Source organism: Diadema setosum, chromosome 4 (assembly GCF_964275005.1).
Source record: "Diadema setosum chromosome 4, eeDiaSeto1, whole genome shotgun sequence".
In the NCBI taxonomy this organism is placed as follows: domain Eukaryota; kingdom Metazoa; phylum Echinodermata; class Echinoidea; order Diadematoida; family Diadematidae; genus Diadema; species Diadema setosum.
The window spans coordinates 960,194-980,808 of record NC_092688.1 but is presented as its reverse complement, the minus strand read 5'-3'; the positions used below and the strand labels follow the sequence as shown (position 1 = coordinate 980,808).

General features: G+C 39.4%; 2 protein-coding genes across 2 annotated transcripts in view; both read right to left on the bottom strand.

Annotated features, from left to right (window-relative positions):
• Nucleotides 1–798, bottom strand: part of LOC140227146 (integrase/recombinase xerD homolog) — a 3,598-nt gene extending 2,800 nt beyond the window's left edge. The window contains exon 1 of the mRNA XM_072307578.1: nt 7–798. Coding sequence (XP_072163679.1) covers nt 7–716 — 710 coding nt within the window. The 5' untranslated portion in view covers nt 717–798. The remainder of the gene's footprint in view (nt 1–6) is intronic.
• On the bottom strand, nt 756–3,573 carry LOC140226738 (uncharacterized). Its single transcript, XM_072307170.1, has one exon. It carries the CDS (start codon nt 3,571–3,573, stop codon nt 823–825), a length of 2,751 nt encoding a protein of 916 aa, XP_072163271.1. The 3' UTR covers nt 756–822.
• Nucleotides 3,574–20,615: the final 17,042 nt, after the last annotated feature.

Genomic DNA, 20,615 nt, shown 5'->3' with positions numbered 1-20,615 from the left:
GTCTCGCGTGTTCTTGTGTAACTCATGGACTTGTTTTTATGTATCAAAGACACTTTGCCTTTATTGGCGTATGCAGGCTTGAACAGAAAATGACCCGACTTTGGGTCTATTTTTGCACACTCCATATAACGTTTCAAAATTCTCATGGGGCATGCATTTGTCAGACCTTTGCTGATGACTACTTCATCTCCCTTCCTGAATTGATCAGTCTTACTTTTCGAAACGTACACAGACATGTAATTATCATGAAAAGTAATATCGTTACACTTCAAGGAACGAGCTTCGTCGAACCTAAAAAATCCACTAAAACAAAGAACGATGAACGCTAAATCGCGAAGAACCAGAATGTCATGGGTGTCACTGTGATTGTCACAAAGGCGCACAAGTTGCTCATTTGACAAAATATCCTTCTTGGATACTTTTTTGTAATTCTTCCTTTTTGCTGCTTCGATCAAATTTAACACAAAATTATTGGTCGTAGGATCCTCTAGACCCCTCATACCGTGGGCCCATTTAATGGCATACATGGCGCTTTGAACGACGCTAGGCGACTTTCCCGCGTCGATCAGACTCGTCAAGTACAGTGCAACGTGTATGGGCTCTGCCGGAATCGCTCTACCGCCCTCTGCGGTGATAAACGCTTCCCATTTACGAAAAGATGAGTAATACTTGTTTGAGGTGCCATCGCTCCTGGACTGCACTAAATGAGATGCCATGCTGCCGGCTAAATTAAGAAGATTCCTTGTCTGCGTTCCGGATGCCTTGATCTCATCTGTGATCGCAGCTGATAGTCCTAGACCTGTCGCGATGCGATAAACAAGATCAAAAACGTAATTTCAATGCGATTAAAGTGAAATCCGTTGTTCTCGAAGAACCAAAGATGCCATTGTTACCCTTTCCTTTCTTTACTTCCTTTGAGGAAAACATAAATGAATTCTCAATGAAAGGAGCAAATTTGCCTCCTTTGAAAATTTTTGGCCAAAATGGAGCAGATTTCCACTGCGGCACAACTAGGGTACCATTGGCACAATCTTGTACTGCCTTATCAATAACCCTGGCTGCCAGCCGCGGTGGTGGCACCCACCAATTAACATCGTCACTCCAGGCCTGTTTAAATGCGTCTACCCCTTCTGAATTTGGACATCCCCATCTGGAATTAAACCTTCTACACTGTGAGTTATAATCGCATGCAAATCTGTCTACTGTGTGTGGCCCCCATCTGCGATCCAGATAACCAAATACATTTGGACTTATGTACCAATCATCGCTGTCTATAATTTTACTGAGGTTATCAGCTCGTGTATTCTGTTCTCTAGGAATCCAAACCGGAATTATGGTTAAACCAAACTTTTCACAAGTTTCATGAATTTCAAGGGCAATGCTCTGTAATTGCCGGCTTCTACTTCCTTTCTGGACAATTCTCGTGACATTTCTATTATCCGTAAACCAACGGACACTCTGCCCTTCCAGGCACGAACCAAACGATTTTAGTGCTCTGCTCAGAGCTTCAATTTCTCTCCACGAAGAGCTATACTCTTTTTCTTGTTCTTTCCAGAAACCAACCAATTCCAGATTGGAATCTTCACATACGTAGGCGCCGTACCCAGTGGCCGACGTGTCTGTAAACAAAGTAGCGTTACATGGTTTCACGAATGTCATAGGGATGCCATTCACCCGTTCTATGTTCTTATACCAAAACTTAAACTCTGATACCGCCTCGTCAGAAACTAACACTGGGGCATTCCACGAAGCCCTGCTATTAATGCACTTGAATATTTCTCTCGTTTTCAACTGAACTACTAACCCGACTGCGGGTTGAGTGGAAATGATTTGCCCAGCAACACTTGCTAGTTCGCGTACCAAAACAAGCCTGTTACCTCTGTTCACTTTGGTCAAAATGCTTTCGACTGACTTTTTCAATTTTTGTATCCTGCGGTCCGTTACATGAACTACTCCCAATGTAAAATTCCAATCCAATCCTAGCCAGGTTGCGTTACTGCTAGGTTCCCACTCGCACTTTTCATCCGCTAAAAGGAAACCCAATTCGTTCAATTCTGATTTAATTGACCCGCTCATCTTTATCGCCTCTGTCTTATCGCTGCATCCCGCAATCCCGTCGTCTAGAAACATGACAATCTTTTTCCCTTGTGCTCTCCAGTAGGTGACTGGAACCCGTGTTATTTTTGTAAAAACATAACCCGCCGTGGAAATTCCAAATGGTAACACATTAAACACGAAATACCTTGTTTGACCTTCAGAACACCACGAAAATCCTAAATACTGTCTGTGTGGTTCAAAAATCTCTACATGATGGTATGCAGATTTAAGATCAAATGTGAACACATGATCCCCTTCTTCGAACACATCCTTCGCCACTGATGTATCTTCATATTTAAACTTTTGCTTGAATAAATGTGGATTAATGTGTCTGCAGTCCAAAACGAGCCTACATTTGTCCTTATTCTCCGAAACTGTCAAAGGATTCACAACAGTGGGCCTTGTTTTAACTTCTGTCACACAACCCTTCTCCAATAACCTTCCAATCTCCTCTTCCACAAACATGCCATGATTTAAAGCGGATCTATTATTACGAAGCTCTTTACTATCAGGCAATGTGTGCAAAGGCAATTTGTAGCCATTCTCAATAATATCCAAGATTTCCCTACTGGCCCCGAAATCGGCCCACTTATTCACATTTTGTTTCAATCTCCCAACAGGGGACACATTAATCTTATTGCCACTATTTTTGGGCAGTGCCTTCAAGTCACTTGTACTATCAAATTGATCCCTTTCTATCGAATCTAACTTAGACTCTGTGTCATTCTCTTTAGCTACGTGAATAAATTCTGATCCACTTATCTGGTCGGATCTATTGCCTCTTGCTAGACAGTCAGCCTTCCAGTGACCGGGTTTACCGCAGGCGAAACAAAGCCCCGGCCTCTTGCGTTCGTCTACTCCTCCGCGGCTGGTTGAAGCATGATTTTCTTGGTCTTTGGCGCCAGTGTGAATCGGCCTCCATGATGATCGGTTCATGGCGTATGGTTGGAATCGCCTTGGCTCCCACTGCTTTTTGACTTTTTTCGCTTTCCTCTCGGCTCTAGCCTCTGCTTTGAACATCCGCTTTTCATCGTCGGAATTGTCGGCTAAAGAGTTATTCTCGTACTCTGCTACCATCTTCCACCCCAAGGGTGAACTGTCGGCCATTTTGATTAACTTTTGCCGTTTGTCTATAATGTCAATACCTTCCGCGATTTTTGCTTTCGCGTCGGCAACGGATGTTGTAATATCGTTTTCTTCTTTCAGAATCTGTTCTGTTTCCCTCAACTTCCTCTGAACTTTGATGTTGACTTTGTACTGTTCCTCGTTGCCCTTGCGTTGAAATTTGTAGTTGTCCGCATGCATTTCTTCAATTTTGGCTACTTGCGCGTCACTGAGAGCTTTCTGAGATTCGTTCAAAGATTGCTGAAAATTGCTCAGTCTGTTTGAAATTAGATTATCGAGGTCTGATAAAAGGCGGTTTTGGCTCTGATTGACTTTAGAGTCAATCATGTCGGCTATCCTGGCTGCATCCATATTGAGAAACCGCGTAAAACGAAGGTAGATTGTGAGAGGCCCAAATTCGAACGTGCTAGCAATGGAGTGCAAGGCTAGAATGCCTCTTCTTCCTCACCGCTCCCTACACAGGCATCTATCACATTTCATATTCAAATTTCCCTCCACTCGCATGACGGATACAATGCATTCCGTCATGCGTTCCTGAAAACAATTAAGTGTTCGCACTTATGCCGTCTAAACAATATTTGCCAGCTATACTGCGTAACGCAGGCAAATACATGTCCATGCTGATCCCCAACAATTTGTTTTGACACACAAATTTTGCTCTTTCTCAAGTGTTCTTGCGAACTACTCTAAAATTTGCGTGCTGAAATAAATTGATGGTGGTCAGCAAGAACTTGGTTTCTGGTTTATTTCATATATATACAGATATACATGCCTATATTGCTTCCTGTGTATTGTCCATTCGTGTTGACTACGCGGTATACTACTGATAATGATAAAAATGACAATACATGTAACAAGAATAAGTGTTGTCGTATAAAGGAACATGTAGAGTTGAAAACATCATTTCAAATATTTTTTCATCTTCGAAGTTCACGGGATCAAACATTATTGAAATTTTCATCGGGGAAATCAAAAATTATGGAATAATCTCCCTTTGTTTGTAAGACAAGCAGTTACAATCAATGAGTGTAAGGCCAGGTTAAAAAGTCGTCTCTTGAAGTAATGTATTTTCTGTTTGAATTTCCTGTATGCGTGTCTTTTTGTAATGTGCAGTAGAGTATATTATTATAGTAGCTGCGCAATATAAATGTCCTTTATTATTGTCATCCTAATCTGCAATAGGCTTATGTCAGACTGGGAACATGTATTGCACGTAATATATCCACAAATCTTTTGTTTTTTGTTTTCGTTGTTGTTGTTTTTTTTTTTTTTAAACGAGACTGAATCGAAAATTTAATTTGACTTGTTTATTGGAGAAAAATAGATAAAAGCATAAACACACACCTTACTGTACACGTGGCATATACGGTATCGTATAGAGAATTAAGTCGGGGCCCCATGATAATAAGTCGGGGCCCCGTGATAATAAGTCGGGGCCCCGAGATAATAAGTCGGGGCCCCGAGATAATAAGTCGGGGCCCCGAGATAATAAGTCGGGGCCGCGAGATAATAACACGGGGCCCCGTGATAATAAGTCGGGGCCCCGAGATAATAAGTCGGGGCCCCGTGATAATAAGTCGGGGCCCCGAGATAATAAGTCGGGGCCCCGAGATAATAAGTCTGGGCCCCGAGATAATAACACGGGGCCCCGTGATAATAAGTCGGGGCCCCGTGATAATAAGTCGGGGCCCCGAGATAATAAGTCGGGGCCCTGTGATAATAAGTCGGGGTCCCGTGATAATAAGTCGGGGCCCCGAGATAATAAGTCGGGGCCCCGAGATAATAAGTCGGGGCCCCGTGATAATAAGTCGGGGCCCCGTGATAATAAGTCGGGGCCCCGAGATGATAAGTCGGGGCCCCGAGATAATAACACGGGGCCCGTGATAATAAGTCGGGGCCCCGTGATAGTAAGTCGGGGCCCCGAGATAATAAGTCGGGGCCCCGTGATAATAAGTCGGGGCCCCGAGATAAAACGTCGGGGCCCCGTGATAATAAGTCGGGGCCCCGTGATAATAAGTCGGGGCCCCGAGATAATAAGTCGGGGCCCCGAGATAATAAGTCGGGGCCCCGAGATAATAACACGGGGCCCCGTGATAAGTCGGGCCCCCGTGATAATAAGTCGGGGCCCCGAGATAATAAGTCGGGGCCCCGACTAATAAGTCGGGGCCCCGTGATAAATTGGAAAAAAAAAATAATTTCATGTCCCCTTAGGGGCTCCGTAGATCGTAAACGGTGTATGACCTGGAAAAGTTTTTAAGTATACAGTGTACAAGTTTTTCTTTTCTTGTTGATTCGTGTTTTAGAAAGAAGGGTATTGGAGTAAATTTAGCTTAGTTACCACTTAGGACAACTTTTTTTAAAAGCCTAATTAGCATAATTACATAATTGGCATAATTATGTAAAATATGTAAAAATAATGCTAGATTTAATACAGGAAACCTAGCAAACAGCATGGGAAATACTGTACAACTTTTTGAGGGAATCTATAGTCATGACATTAAATTTCAATTTCAAATGACGAAAGTGTCTGAAATATCGTAATCATAATATAGCATTAATGAGCGCGTATTTGCATAAGTAGGTCTACTAATATATAGTGAAGTAGATGGTACGAATATGCCATGCAGGCCTAAAAGTGACCTGAAAATGTTGTTATAAGCACAAGGTTTTGTTGTTGCTCGTGGTTGATTCACATTTTTAGATGGGTACTGAAACAAACTGATTTGCTTGTTACCTTGGCAATTAACCTTAAGCACTCATTTTTATTAGTCTTATTAGCATATTCATCTAAAATTAGCGCAATATGTAGGCTAATATGGTGTAAGCTCGAAAACACAGAGGTATAATACGGTTTTTCACCATTGTTTGTTTTTTTTAAGACCGGATATCCATCTGTATCATCAGTTTGTACTTTCAAACCATGTAAGTAGCATAATGAGATAATAGCATATAATATGTGTACAGTGTACAATAGTCCAGTACATGGCATATTATGCCATATGCTGCAGTATATGACCGGGAAAAGTTGGTATGTACAAGGTCGTTGTAGATTGGTGTGTTAGATGGGTAGGCTACTAACAATGTTTAGAATTAAGCTTCTTCTTTTTTTTTTCATTTTCATTCATTCATTTTTTCATTTCCAACAGAAGCATATAAACATATTACCGAAATTGAATACAAGTACATAAACTTCATCATAATACAAAGTAAAAGATAAGTTTACAGAAAAATTGTAAGGAGTATACGAAAATGTTGGAAATGGGGAGGAATGCTAAAAAGCTGGGCTTGTTGCCTAATAGGGTGTATTCCGCCTACACGTACGTAATAATTATAAGAAATTATATGGTCGATTGACTGTTATACATTGAAAATGGGCGAAACAAAGAAACTAAGACCTACAACTAACCTAACTAATCCGAAACTAAAACCCTGAACAAGTCGCTGTCATGCCGGAAGAGAGAAGCTTACAATAGAAGTAACATAACAGGATAACTGAGTCGCATTCTTGCAGTACTTAATTGGCTTTAATAAAATTTCTTATGGGTTTCAAGGGTGCCTATTTATACAGCTGTGCATCATCATGGATCGTTGGGTATCTATAGGGAAATCAAATGAACGCAAACCAAACAATCAGACGCAAGCAAAACCAGCAGACAGCAACAGAACTATACAATACTGGACACCAACAAAATCATTTTTCCTATTGGATTCCCATGGGTCGATCTCTGCTTGCAGGAAAGTTGTGCGCCGCTATGTGAAAATGAGTCATAAGTAACACCAGGAGTCTCCCTGTCATAGACCAGAAAGGAAGGAAAGCACTCTCGAGGTCAAATTTTTGATTCCTTGATATTTTGTCTATATACCTGTACTGAAAATTTCAGTTCGTGAAATTGTGGAAAAGTATCCCAAACTACAGTTTTTCTGAAACAAATTCCCCCTTTACGATTTCATCCAACTCTCGCCTTCGCGTTTCGTTCTCGCCAGATTAAGACTCCACCCCTGTTGCTAGGTCGTATTCTTATGACCCGTTGCTTTTGACCCTAAGAACATAAAAACCAAAGAGCGCCTCTTTGATAAAAACCTTGGTGCGCGCGGCGTCGAGGGCTTCAGATCTGCACAACACTGGTCAGGGAGGACCGTTTGAGTCGCTATACGCTCGATAAACGCCGCATCATTTCTGACTACTTTGTAATAAAACCAATATTGAAGAACGTGTTAGCTGCAAGTGTGAGTATAAATACAAATGGTATTGATCACAGTAATCAATTCATTCAAACCATTTAATTTCCACTGTTCCCGACGTTGCAGGCTCTTTAATGCTCATTTATGAAAATATTAAGTAATTTTCTTAAAGCGTAATGACGGCAACTTGTTAACAACTTATTTGACTATTCGTTAATTCTCGAAATGTATGTCATGTGTGGATTCTTTTTTTTTTTTTTTTTTTTCATTAGCAAGGGTTGGCCGAGACAGGGAGAGCAATTGGAAGATAATCTATTGGTGATCATCTTTAGGTAGTGTTCTCCGAGGTCTTTTTTTTTTTTTTTTTTATTCAAACCTTGATATCTGAGTCCTTTTTTTTTTTTGAAGGATTATTTGAAAAATTGATATGAAGCTGTATCATTCATCAGACCGTGTTTCTTTGTTCTTTTTTTTTGTAATCTGATTGTTGGATGTTTATTTGTTTGTTCGTTTGTTCATTTTCCATCTGAGAAGATGGCTGGATAGCCCATATTCAGCTACGTCAAGCTGGTCTTCCATGGGGTCCAGTTGATTGTGATGTGATGGGACCACTTCACCCTGAACTGGATTGAATGGAATTGAACTGAATTGAATTAAATTGAATTGAATTACTGAAAATGCACCGGTCTTTACACTCGAGACACAGTCATGACAGTGAACAGTTCCAGCACGCTTATTTTCACTGAGTGAAAAACTAGCGTATATATTTTGTATACAAGTATACGAACATTTACCATTGAGTTCATAACGAATTCAAAATGTGAGCACTAGTGTAATGACTTATGGGAGCATTTAAAACGCTGAAACCAGTGGAAATGAAAGCGTATACTTTAGATTGATGCGCCATGCATTGAAAGAGGAAAGTGTAAAATAGCAGGATAAATTATTCTAATAAGGCAATTTCTAATCATTAAGTGGCATCCATTTTTATTAGGACCATTCTGTTTCACTTTTTATGCCTCCGCCCGAAGAGTGCCGGAGGCATTTATATGTTTTCGGGTTGTCCTTCTGTGGCGTATCTAGGGAAAACGGCGCCCGGGGCAAGCACGAAAATTGCGCCCCTAATTTCTGAAAAAGTGTTCAACCCCAACCCCATCCCGGTAGGGACTTTAAACAAAGTACACATGATGCTTCTTCAAGCACTTAAAAGGGATCTTTTGAGGGTGATTTGAATGTAATGAATTGTGATAGATTTTGGCGAGCGAGCGCAGCGAGCGAGCCGAAAATTTTAGTATTTCAGCCTACAAATATGGAATTCTTGTCATTTTTTGCTTACCAAATCTTACAATTCTAATCAAGATATAGTGACAGCCTTATAGATATCGATTTATACCAAAAAACTGAGGACTTTAAAGAATACTCTAAATTAGTGCGTGCGAGTGAGCTGAAATTTGTAAATGTCCTCGTCATCATCACGTATTGTTCTTATCTCTTTTTATATAAATTTTGGCGAGCGAGCGCAGCGAGCGAGCCGAAAATTTTTGTATTTCAGGTTACAAAACATGAAATTCTTGTCATTTTTTGCTTATCAAAACTCACAATTATAGTGACGACCTTATAGATAACGATTTATACCAACAAACTGAGGACTTAAAAAAATACTCTAAATTAGTACAAGCGAGTGAGCCGAAATTTGTATATTTCTGCGTCATCATTACGTTGTTTTCTTATCTTTTTTGATTTTTTTTTGCGCCCCCTCCCCCGTATGTTCGAAACCGTTGGCGTCCTCTTTTGATCCAATCGGCGATCGCTTCAGAACGAATGAAATTGCAGTCGCTGCTCCGTGTAACATTTTTCCTGCTAAATATAAAATGACATGAGTGAACACAATAGACATTATCATTTTGTCCGCGTCATCGTCACGTTTTGTTCTTATCTTCTTCTCTTTTTTATACAAATTTTGGCGAGCGAGCGCAGCGAGCGAGCCGAAAATTTTTGTATTTCAGCTTACAAATCATGAAACTCTTGTCATTTTTTGCTTATTAAATCTTACAATTCTAATCAAGATATACGTGTAGTGACGGCCTTATAGATAACGATTTATACCAACAAACTGAGGACTTGAAAAAATACTCTAAATTAGTACGAGCGAGTGAGCCGAAATTTGTATATTTCCGCGTCATCATTACGTTTTGTTCTTATCTTGTTTGATTTGTTGTTGTTTTTTTGCGCCCCCCCCCCCCCCCCGTTTGTTCGAAACCGTTGACGCCCTCTTTTGATCCAATTGGCGATCGCTTCAGAACGAATGAAATTGCAGCCGCTGCTCCGTGAAACATTTTGCCTGCTAAATATAAAATAAGATGTGTGAACACAATAGACACTGTCATTTTGTCATCATCACGTTTTGTTCTTACCTTCTTTTTTATATAAATTTTGGCGAGCGAGCGCAGCGAGCGAGCCGAAAATATTTGTATTTCAGCTCACAGAACATGGAATTTTTGTGTGAACACAATAAACATTAAGATTTTGTCCGCGTCATCATCATGTTTTGTTTTTATCGTGTTTGATTTGGTTTTCTGCCTCCCCCCCCCACCATTCTCCCTCCCCCTTCCGGGCGAGTTTTTTTTTTCTTCTTCTTTCTTCTTCTTCTTCTTCTTCTTCTTCTTTTTCTTCTTCATTTTTTTCTTTTTTTTCTTCTTCTTCGTTTTTTTTTTTTTCGTTTTTTGCGCCCCCAAGGAGTGGCGCCCGGGGCACGTGCCCCCCTTGCCCCCCCCCTAGATACGCCACTGCCTTCTGTTCGTACGTACGTCCCCATTCGTTTTAGGCCCCAGTCACATAATGCTCTGCGTCCGGTGTTAACGTCCAAAAAAAGTCATTTTTTCTGCGGACTCCCGCGGATCCTCTGCCGTCACCAGCAAATTTGATCAAAACATACGGGGGAAAATGCGGGCGATACGGACAAATACGACCAGATGCGAATACTTGCGTCCACTTGCGGATATTCCTACGAATTGGCATATAATAGTTCTGAACACTTGCGGAGAGTTGCGGATATTTTCGGATAGTAACGGATAGTTACAGATTGTTATAAATAACTATGGACAGTATGGTTTTCTGTGACGATCCCTACTAAGTCAGTGTATTGTGACAGCAAGGTTATCACATATCGGACTGTCTCAATTGTACACTGGGGAAAACTGAAATTGAATTAAGTACAAGTTGTGAAAAAAATCGTAATCCTTTAGTTATAAAAGATATATGAAATTTTGAACTTGAAGTTTAAATCTTATTTGTGCAACTCAAATATGAATAAACAAATAAAATACAATATATCGATAAGTTAAACATTAGAGTGAAGAAATTATTACTTACAGTCATGGAATAGACAAACTGTGGTTACGCTGTTGTTGTGCAGCGATATTCATGACTTATCGGGTTATGTTAAGGAGAAAAAAGACATCAAGACTTTCAAACACCCCTCCCACACCCAAGTAGTACAAAATATGTTATATAAAAAAAATGTAATACACATTCCCTGGAGCGTAAAGTGGGTAAGACTATGGAGAAATACTAAATTCGTTCTCATTTTATATAATCATCGCTGTCCCACACCTTTCCCGCCAAAAAAAGTGAATAAAATGCTGTTAACCCATCCCTACCCAAAATACTGCCTTTTCGAACAATATACATTCAAAGAGTGCAAGAAAAAAGTTCAGCACTAAGGGTCAACCGATGTCGTGAGTATAAAACGTCATCAGCTTGTTGCTATGGAGCTTTCCACTATACTTTTGCCCCATTATGGGTTCCACCTAAAATGACCATATGTGGGAGAAATTTCATAATTTGACCATGCGGTTCTGCCTCTCCACTGCTTCGAATGTGTGTATACCAGCATTCCTTCAGGTAAATGCGCTGCAGCTTGGCAAAACGAGTTGTGTGGCTCCCCACGAGTTTCTGTGTTCCCATACGAGTGGAAAACGGAGAACGTCGAAGGACGTAATCGTCCGCAGCATCCGTAACTGTCCGCAAATATCCGTAAGCTGACGAAAGTGTTGTGATACGTTAACTTGCGGTTACTTTCGGATACTTACGGTGGACGTAAACGAACGCAAACGGACGGGAGGTAAAATTTCTTGCGGATAGTCTGCGTCCAGGCTACGGATAGTTACGTTCAGTTACGGATAATTACGTTTGGTTACGGTTACTTGCGTAAGTCTGCATCCGTAGAATCCCTCTACGAAATTTGAACATTTCAAAATTTCGCAGGCTTGGCGCCGTCATTTTGCGTTTCTTTACGGATGAGTTACGGACAGTTACGTCTACACACTCAGGTCCCTGCGGATTCCTGGTCCACGCTGCGTCCCCCTGCGTTCACTCATCTGTATCTATCCGCGGCGGACGTAACCCATCGTAAAGCACTGTGTGACTGGGGCATAAGCGATAACTTGAGTAATGTTAGGTGAAATTTTACAAGACTTGGTCCAAGTATAAAGTATGAAGGTGTTATTACTTGATTAGATTTTGGATGAAATTGGCTAGAAGCCAAAGGTCAAAGGTCAAGGTAAAATCATGAAATTGAATCCGTTTACGCGATAATTCAAGACTGGATAAAGGAAATTTCACAAAACTTTGTCCAAGGATTATGTATGATGGAGCAATTACTTGATTAAATTTTGGGTGAAATCGGCCAGAGGTCAAATGTCAAAGATCAAGGTCAAATCCGAAAATTTATCTGTTTATGCGATACAAATGTTTTGTATGTAATGTAATTTATTATTCATCTGTTGTCAATATGTGTTTATGAACGTGCGACAAAACCAAATTTCCATGCCATGTTTTCATACATAATTTGGACAATAAAGAAATGAAATGAAATGAAAATGATTGAAATGATAACTCAAGACCGGATGAAGCAACTTTCACCAAACTTAGTCCAAAGATGATATATGGGGCATTTAAGTAAGTAGTTTTTGAGTGAAAATGTCAAGAGGTCAAAGATCAAAAGATCAAGGTCAAATGTTAACATTTTATTTCACCCAAAGGCCCTATCTATGCAATACCTGAAGGTATTTTCTTGAATCTTAGTGTAGACATGTACTACTGATTATAGGTTCTCCAGAAAGAGTTTCAGGTCATGACGTCAAAAGTCAAAAGGTGAAAGGTCAAGGAAGGAAAATATTTAAAATTTCACTTTACTTCCATATCTCACAAATGGTTCAAGGTATCATCATGGAACTTGGTACATATACATGTACGGGTGAGCAAGGATTACCTACAAATGTAGGGAATTAAGGGGTCATGGGTAGAAAGGTTAGGAGTTAAAGGTCAAGGTCAATCCCTGAAAATATCACTATATCCTTCACATTTATGTAGTGCTTGCGGGATTTTTCTTGAAACTAATAAATACATGTACTACCTTATGAAGATCCTCTAGGAAATTTCCTGCCGGAAGGTCGAAAGTCAAAAGGTCGAAGTCTAATGGTCAAGCCCAGGATAAAATGCAATTTTTTAAAACTATTTTATGCTGAAATCATACTTTTTCTTCATACCTAGAAAATTACTCAATGCATTAACTAATATGAAATGGTCAAAATTGAAATAGAAATCCTAATATCCCCAAATACATGTACCTGCACTCTTAAACAATATATAGCAAACCTAGTTCAAGGAAAGTGAACATTTAACACATTCGTGACAAATCTACCATTTCATTATGTTGCCGGTTATGTGAAACTGTCATCACACATTGTGAAGACATCGTACTATACACCTATTAGGAGAACCATGCATTATGGCGGAAGCATACCAGTGGCCATAGCGACATTCTAGTTTTGGATATTTCATCCATTTCAAAACGGATTTTCACCAAAATGTATTTTGAATTCCTCTTAAAATTTTGCCAGTTTCATATTTCATAAGTGGTTTCTAATTTTTTTCTCACGAAAACGTAAAGAATATATCTACCCCAAAATGGATAAGCTTCGAAAGAAAGAGAAAACGTAAACTATCAAAGTCGTACGTATCTTGAAGTTACTCGGTTGACTCCTTAACTTGCGCTATTATTGCTTTGTTGCCATTAATAGTATTCTAAATTGTTCCTTATCTTGTCAATGCAAATCTCTATAAAAGAACTGTACATTTCCTTTTGTCTCCACACTTTACTCTTTCCACTTTACCTTTTTGATTATTTATTTGTTTCTATCGTCTCGTGTCATGCTTGTGAGTATCTCGTTTTTTATCCGTACCCCTTGCTTGTTACTGTTATGCTTTCTGGTTTGTTTTGGAAGTATTCGAAGGAATGGTAACCTATGATATTGGTTCAGTGGGGGTTCACATTCTAAATAAGAATTCCACCAGTAAAATAGATAAACTCCGAAAGAAAGAGAAAGATATTCCACACAGAATGACATAAAAATGACTAAAATTAGATAGAAATAAGGGAGATAATATCTTCCTTATTTCTATTCTGATTTTTGTCATTTTTTTTTCATACTATAATGAGAATCACATTTTTAAACCAGTCCTCGGAAGAAGTCATAAGTGGCAATCTGACATATTATTGTAATTTTTCGCTTTCAGAGGTGAAAGGAAATCAGAGTACATAATTCACAGAGAAAGCATAGCTGAAACACGCTTCATTTGAATAGACAAAGATAGTTTTAGACGATAACAGAAAATCTGAGGATTTTTTTTTAATGAGGACTGATTAAAAGAGGTTGTGAAAATATAACACAGAATTAAGCCAGTATAAGATTTCATTGTTATAGAGAAGCTTGAAGTACCAGGACCTCTGTTAGATGGAGATAGGAGTAGAATCGGGTAGAGATTTTTTGCGTATTTCTTCTTCTTTTTCTGGGGGGGGGGGGGCGTTCTTTGAAACCTTTAAATCGGAAAGATTTACATGATTTCAAAATAATGAAAATGTCTCCAGTTTCGCATACTAAGAACGCAAAATATATCATGAAATTTAGATCTCAATCAAGTGTTGTTATTCATTTTGATTTTCATCATTTGATACAGATGTATCTTGTATGTGAAAGAGTTATATTCATAGTATATATTATCTATTCGAGAGTTGTTCTAAAATCGTCATGTTTTGTTAGCTGTATGATGCCAAAATTAGTCCTACAATTTTCCTTTAAAAACAAACTGGGGTTGATTATAGGGTGTTGTTTATTGACAAAAAAAAAAGGAAATTGATACTTTTGATATGCACAATCTTTTTATAAACCTTTTGAACACTCTAAAAACAAACTTATCAAATTTGATTAAAAACACATCAAATTTGATTAGAAAAACAATACAAACGGGGACTCATGAGAATCTAATCAAAATGACGAGGGCAATCTAATCACTTTTTTTATGAAGAAACCTTATCAAAAATAATGTGAATTGGGATCTAGTCAAAATTGATTAGATTCAGTTTAAAAAAATATCAAATTTTGATGCGGAAATCCTAATCAAATTGCTAGTAGCCTGGGATCATATTAAATTTAATGAGACTATTCTATAGTAAAATGGCTGAAATGATTGGGATCCTTATCACTCTCTGCATCACATCAAACATTCCTGTATGCATAAAAAGCGACTCATAATTCACACCAAACATTTTTTCCTTACGCTTTAAGGAAACCTGTTTATTATTTTTTTTTTCTTTTTAAAGTACATACTCATACAGACTCGTGGATATTGAGTGAAAATGCAAATACATGAGGCAATTTATAATATTGAGAGGATGATTGACAGTCCAGTCAAATTTAGCATGACCTTTGAATCACAGTATAAAATACAAGGGAGTTTTAAATTGGCGACGGGATTTTTTTTTTTTTTTTTTGACACTGAATCTTTCTGGATGACTTGCATTCTCCCCTTTCCTTCCATCATGTTTCTTTAGATTTTGGGAAGACGCAATGAGCCAATCTTACCATCGTAAAAAGAAATAAGAGGATGCAGGATGGACAGAAAACAGCCATCTCGCTCATACACGCAACAACATTTTTGCCAAGAGTCCGTATGACAGGTCTCGCATCACCAATCTGAAGCTTCCTTTCAGAGCTTGACAAGAGTGTGTAGATGTTTAAAGAGCATACGATAAATTGACATACCCTTGCTTGGTGCTGAAATTTCTACATACATTTACATGTTCATGAATTCATGCAAGGTGATTTGCAATATTATGTAGTGTCAGAATGATTAACAGTCCACACTGATGATAGTGAGGTTAAAAAAAAAATCAGAAGTTACGATTTTAAGGTGATTTTCATACACATATTAATAGCTACATGGGAACAGACTTTTAAAAAGAAATCCGAAATCAGATTTAAAGTTACAGAATATTCTTAGTGCCTGAGTACACTCAATTATAAGCAAGATGCTAGCATAAAAGTTTAAAATATTCAATTTTGACACCAGATTGTGTGTCATAGGTAAAGCACAAGATGAGTTGTTCCAGCAGTGCTTGTATTGTGCCTCAATGTCCTAATACATTGTTTATAAATTTAGTTTCTTCATGGCTATTCAACAAAAAATATACACAACATTAATCAAAATAGTACAACTAGTATAAAAGTGATTCAGAGTCCATTCAAATACATGCATGAGTTTAGGATCAAAGTTTAAAAAAAAAAAAAATGACCGAAGTTTGAACATTTTCACAAATAGTGTAGAAAGGTTTCAAGTGTAACAGGTTTTAACATATCATAATCAACATTCTGAAAGAATGCTTTAATTACAAAAAGGATAATTCTAATCGAATCAATTTCCTATTTACAAATGTAATTAAGATCTTAACTAAAACCTCCAGATGTTCCAGGTGTTAGTGAAAAAGGGTTTTTTTTCACTAACATGCAATACAAGTTACATATCAACATTTGAAGAGTATGAAAATGCTTGTTAGTTCCTTCAGGTGAAGGCATCAAAATAGAATTTGATAGAATGGGTCATACCATTGTTATTTTCAAGTTGTTGAAGTTGTGTCCTCGTAATAGCCTTTTCTCATAGATAGTTGACTTCCTTCAGGGGCGTCACCAGCTTTTTTTCAAGGGGGGTGCGTCTCGACACTAAATGTAACGAGATTTTTGGACAGACATTTGGAATATAGGAAGATCTCAATCCCTAGACTTTTACTGTTTTTTGAGGGAAACTAAGCGGGGAAAGGGCACCGGCGCAGCTAGGATTTCATCTTGAGGGGTGGAAGTGCCTGTTGTACCCCCCCCCCCCTCCCACGGCATTTTGATGCATGTTTTGCTTGTTTTATCGACTTGAAACAGTCCCACTTGTTTAAGGTATCAGTACATTTTGAAGTAAATTGTTATTGAACAACTTGCCTATAAATGGTATAATTCAAATAAACTTCTAGTAATAATTCTTACACTAATGTCATGAACGCGACCGAGCCCAAGCAAGCGGAACGAGCAAGGGGGAGGTTGTGGGAGGGGGTTGTCCCCCCCCCCCCCCCCCCTATAAATGGATTATGGAATGACGGTGTGAAACTACAAATTACTGGCAGCAATATCAGGAGAATGGCATAACGATTACATGCGAGCGAGCGGAGGGAGCGAGCTTAAAAATTTTGACATTTTACAGTCCAAAAACTGCTGTTTGTAGCCATTTTTTTTTCTTTGGAAATTAAGGGGGGCGCACCGGGCGCAATTGCCGGCAATTACTGGCAGCAACATCAGGAGAATAGCATAACAATTAAACTCGAGCGAGCGGAGCGAGCGAGCTTGAAAATTTTGACATTTCACAAAAACTGCCGTTTGTTGCTATATTTTTTCGCTTTGGAATTTGGGGGGGGGGGCGCATCGGCCGCAACTGCTGGCAATACTGGCAGCAATATCAGGAGAGCATAACGATTACATGCGAGGGAGCGGAGCGAGCGAGCTTGGAAATTTTACATTTTACAGTCCAAAAACTGCCGTTCTTAGCCATTATTTTTTTTTTTTTTTTTCGCTTTGAAAATTAAAGGGAGGGGGGCGCACCTGTAGGAACTGCTGGCAATTACTGAGAGCAACATCAGGTGATGAGCGAAGAGAGCGAACTTGGCAATTTTACATTTTACAGTCCAAAAAATGCCATTCTTAGCTTTATTTTTTCGCTTTGGAAATTAAGGGGGCGCACCAGGCACAACTGCTGGCAATTACTGGCAGCAAACATCAGGTAAATTGCAGAACGATTCAATGCGAGCGAACGAAGAGAGCGAGCTTGAAAATTTTGAGATTTTAAAGTAAAAAAACAAAAACTGCCGTTTGTAGCTATATCTTTTTTGCTTTCGAAATTAAGGGGGCGCACCGGGGGCAACTGCTGGCAATTACTTATAGCAATATCAGGAGAATTTAAATGCGAGCGAGCGAGCTTGAAAAATGTGACGTTTTACAGTCCCCAAACTGCCGTTTGTAGCTATATTTTTTCGCTTTGGAAATTAAGGGGGCGGGGCGCACCGGGCGCAACTGCCGGCAATTACTGACAGCAACTTCAGGAGAATGACATTATTATACGACTAAATTTTACAGTCCCAAAACTGCCGTTTGAAGCTTTATCTTTTTTGCTTTCGAAATTAAGGGGGGGGGGGCGCACCGGGCGCAACTGCTGGCAATTACTGACAGTAATATCCGTGGAATTTAAATGCGAGCGAGCGGAGCGAGCGAGCTTGAACATTTTGACATTTTAGAGTCCAAAAACTGCCGTTTTAAGCTATATTTTTTCGCTTTGGAAATTAAGGGGGGGGGGGGGGAGGTGAGCGCCCTGTGCGCCCCTCCCCCTGGATCCGCCACTGGTAGTCAAGGGTGTCGGTTTATGTTCATGACTGGGGGAGGTATGACCAGCGAGGTGGCGTCGAAGTGACCAAGCGGGGGAAGGATGTCCAAAATCTGCACTTTAGAGCAACCCCTAATACCATGTGCGTGTTTGTTTGTGTGTGTGTATTATATACATGGAAACGTTAGGAATTAGCCCAGGTCAAGTCTTTTTATTGGCAATGCAAGACATTTATATAGATTAGTATGTAAAGCAACACTACATGTCAATGATCTAGCTTTGATATAACGAAGCGTAAGGTACAACGGTGTAAATTCTACATCACATTGCATGCGCAACATTGTAGCGACTCTTTTTGCCGTTCGGATGTTCTGATCTGAGTACACACTGGGCACATCCTGCTTATATGCAGAATGCCAACCAGGAATCACCCTGAATCACAATCTTTCGTCGGCTCCGGGCTTTTTGAACAATGTTTCACACTATATATACCTATTTAACTATGGTTAAAAGAACTCATAGAAAAATATCTTATTTCGTGATCACCCTTTCATTCAAAAGCAGTTTACTTACCCTTGAATTACTATTTTGGTAAGTTTTTTTTAAAACCAGAGGATGGGGGGGGGTACCCCCCCCCCCACCCCCCGTAGTTACGCCACTGCTTTTGGGTGAAATAATTGTACAGATTTCTAACAAAAAAGCAAGAAAATCTCTTCATCGCGGGAATTATGATTATGTGGGGTGAGGCAAATGGTGCGCTTGCATTCCAATATTTTTTTTTTTATGGGGTTAACATTTTTTTTTCTTTTAAAAGCAAGAAAATCTCATTTCGGGAATTATTAATTATTGGGGGGGGGGGAATATAATATGCTTGCCCCTCCATTATTTTTGTGGGGGCAACCTTTTTTTCTGTCAAAAAAAAAAAGGTAAGAAAATCTTCTTGTCTCTGGAATTATGGAGGGGGAGGGGTGGGCAAAATGATATGCTTGCCCCTCCATTTTTTTATGAGGCTAAATAACGCTCGCTCTTGGGCTGGAAATATGGATTGGTCAGAAGTAACGTATAATACATAGACCCTACATACTTGTAAGTAGCACACGTACATGCAAACGTGTACGTGCTCCGTACCGTACGGATGTACGGTACGGTCGATATAGTAAACACTGTATAGAATACTAGTAGATATGTATAAAATCAGTGCTGTCAGAACCAGGGGTGCGAATTGTTTTTGCCCACGATTTTTTTTTTTTTTTTTTTTTTTGGTCCCTGGTGCAAAATTGAACAAAAAATAGAAAAGAATAATTATTTAGCGTCCGGCGTTGAGGTCGCTCGCGGACTGAAGGATTTTTTTTTTTTTTTTTTTTTTTTGGATCTGAAGGGGGGTGCATTCGCACCCAACGCACCCCCCCCCCCCCCCCTGGTGACGCCCATGTCCTTACTGACTGCTCCCAGTGTGTTCAATAACGTAGCATGGTAACATTAGGCACTGACTTGTCCATACCCTTTCCTTCTCCAAGTTTGCAGACAAATTTCTGGACGAAATCCCGCATGTGTTGGTTCTGTGAGGCATCATCGATATGTCAAACGCATATCAATTTGAAACACACCATCACATTCTTCTCTAATACCACGTAACATTGTTTTGGCTCTCTTGCTTTCCAAGCACTGAAACTAACGTCTGGTTCTAGCTGTTCCACTTTCTCCTGAAATGTTGGTGCCGATCTGTATAAAAAAAAAAAAAAACAACAGCAACAGGACAAAACTTACACACATACCTCCAGAAGTTGTATATTGATCAGACCCTAGTTCAGTTGGTCTATCTGTGACACATCAGTGATGCGGGGCACTGGTTTGATTCTGTACGGGCTGGGAGCACCAAAAAATACCAAAATAAATGTAAGCGTAGAATAAAGCCAGCTTAGAGTCACTAACAGATGATGTCATCCTGAAAACGTGGATCTGGCAGATTGTGCTTTTTTGAGGGGGGTGGAGGTGGTGGAGCCTGGCAGGTTTTACAAAATTGACAGATTATTTTTTTGTTACGTTTCAAAATGCGTTTAACATAATAAATATCCATTTTAATGACTAAATGATAGATAATGATTATGTAGCAATATCATATTGACAGGATTGAAGTCTTGCATTCCATAAGTCCTCTTGTCACTTCTGGATGAATCTGAAAAAAAAAAAATATCAAAGCTATTAATAGGCCCTACACGCACTTCACAAAGAATTTTGCTGCCATATCTAAAATCTTTGAAGCCCTTCACGTCGAATAAAAGCCCTAGCTGTTTCGTCCAGTGTTGCCCGCTGTATGTGACCCTCTGTTGCCTCTCTTTCATGGGGGGGGGGGGGAGGGGTGTCAAGAGGCATAGCCTGCAGTGCTAAATTGCTTTTCGTTGGCCTGTATTAAAGAGAAAAATGATGAGAGACTATAAATTCAGTGTATCCAAATA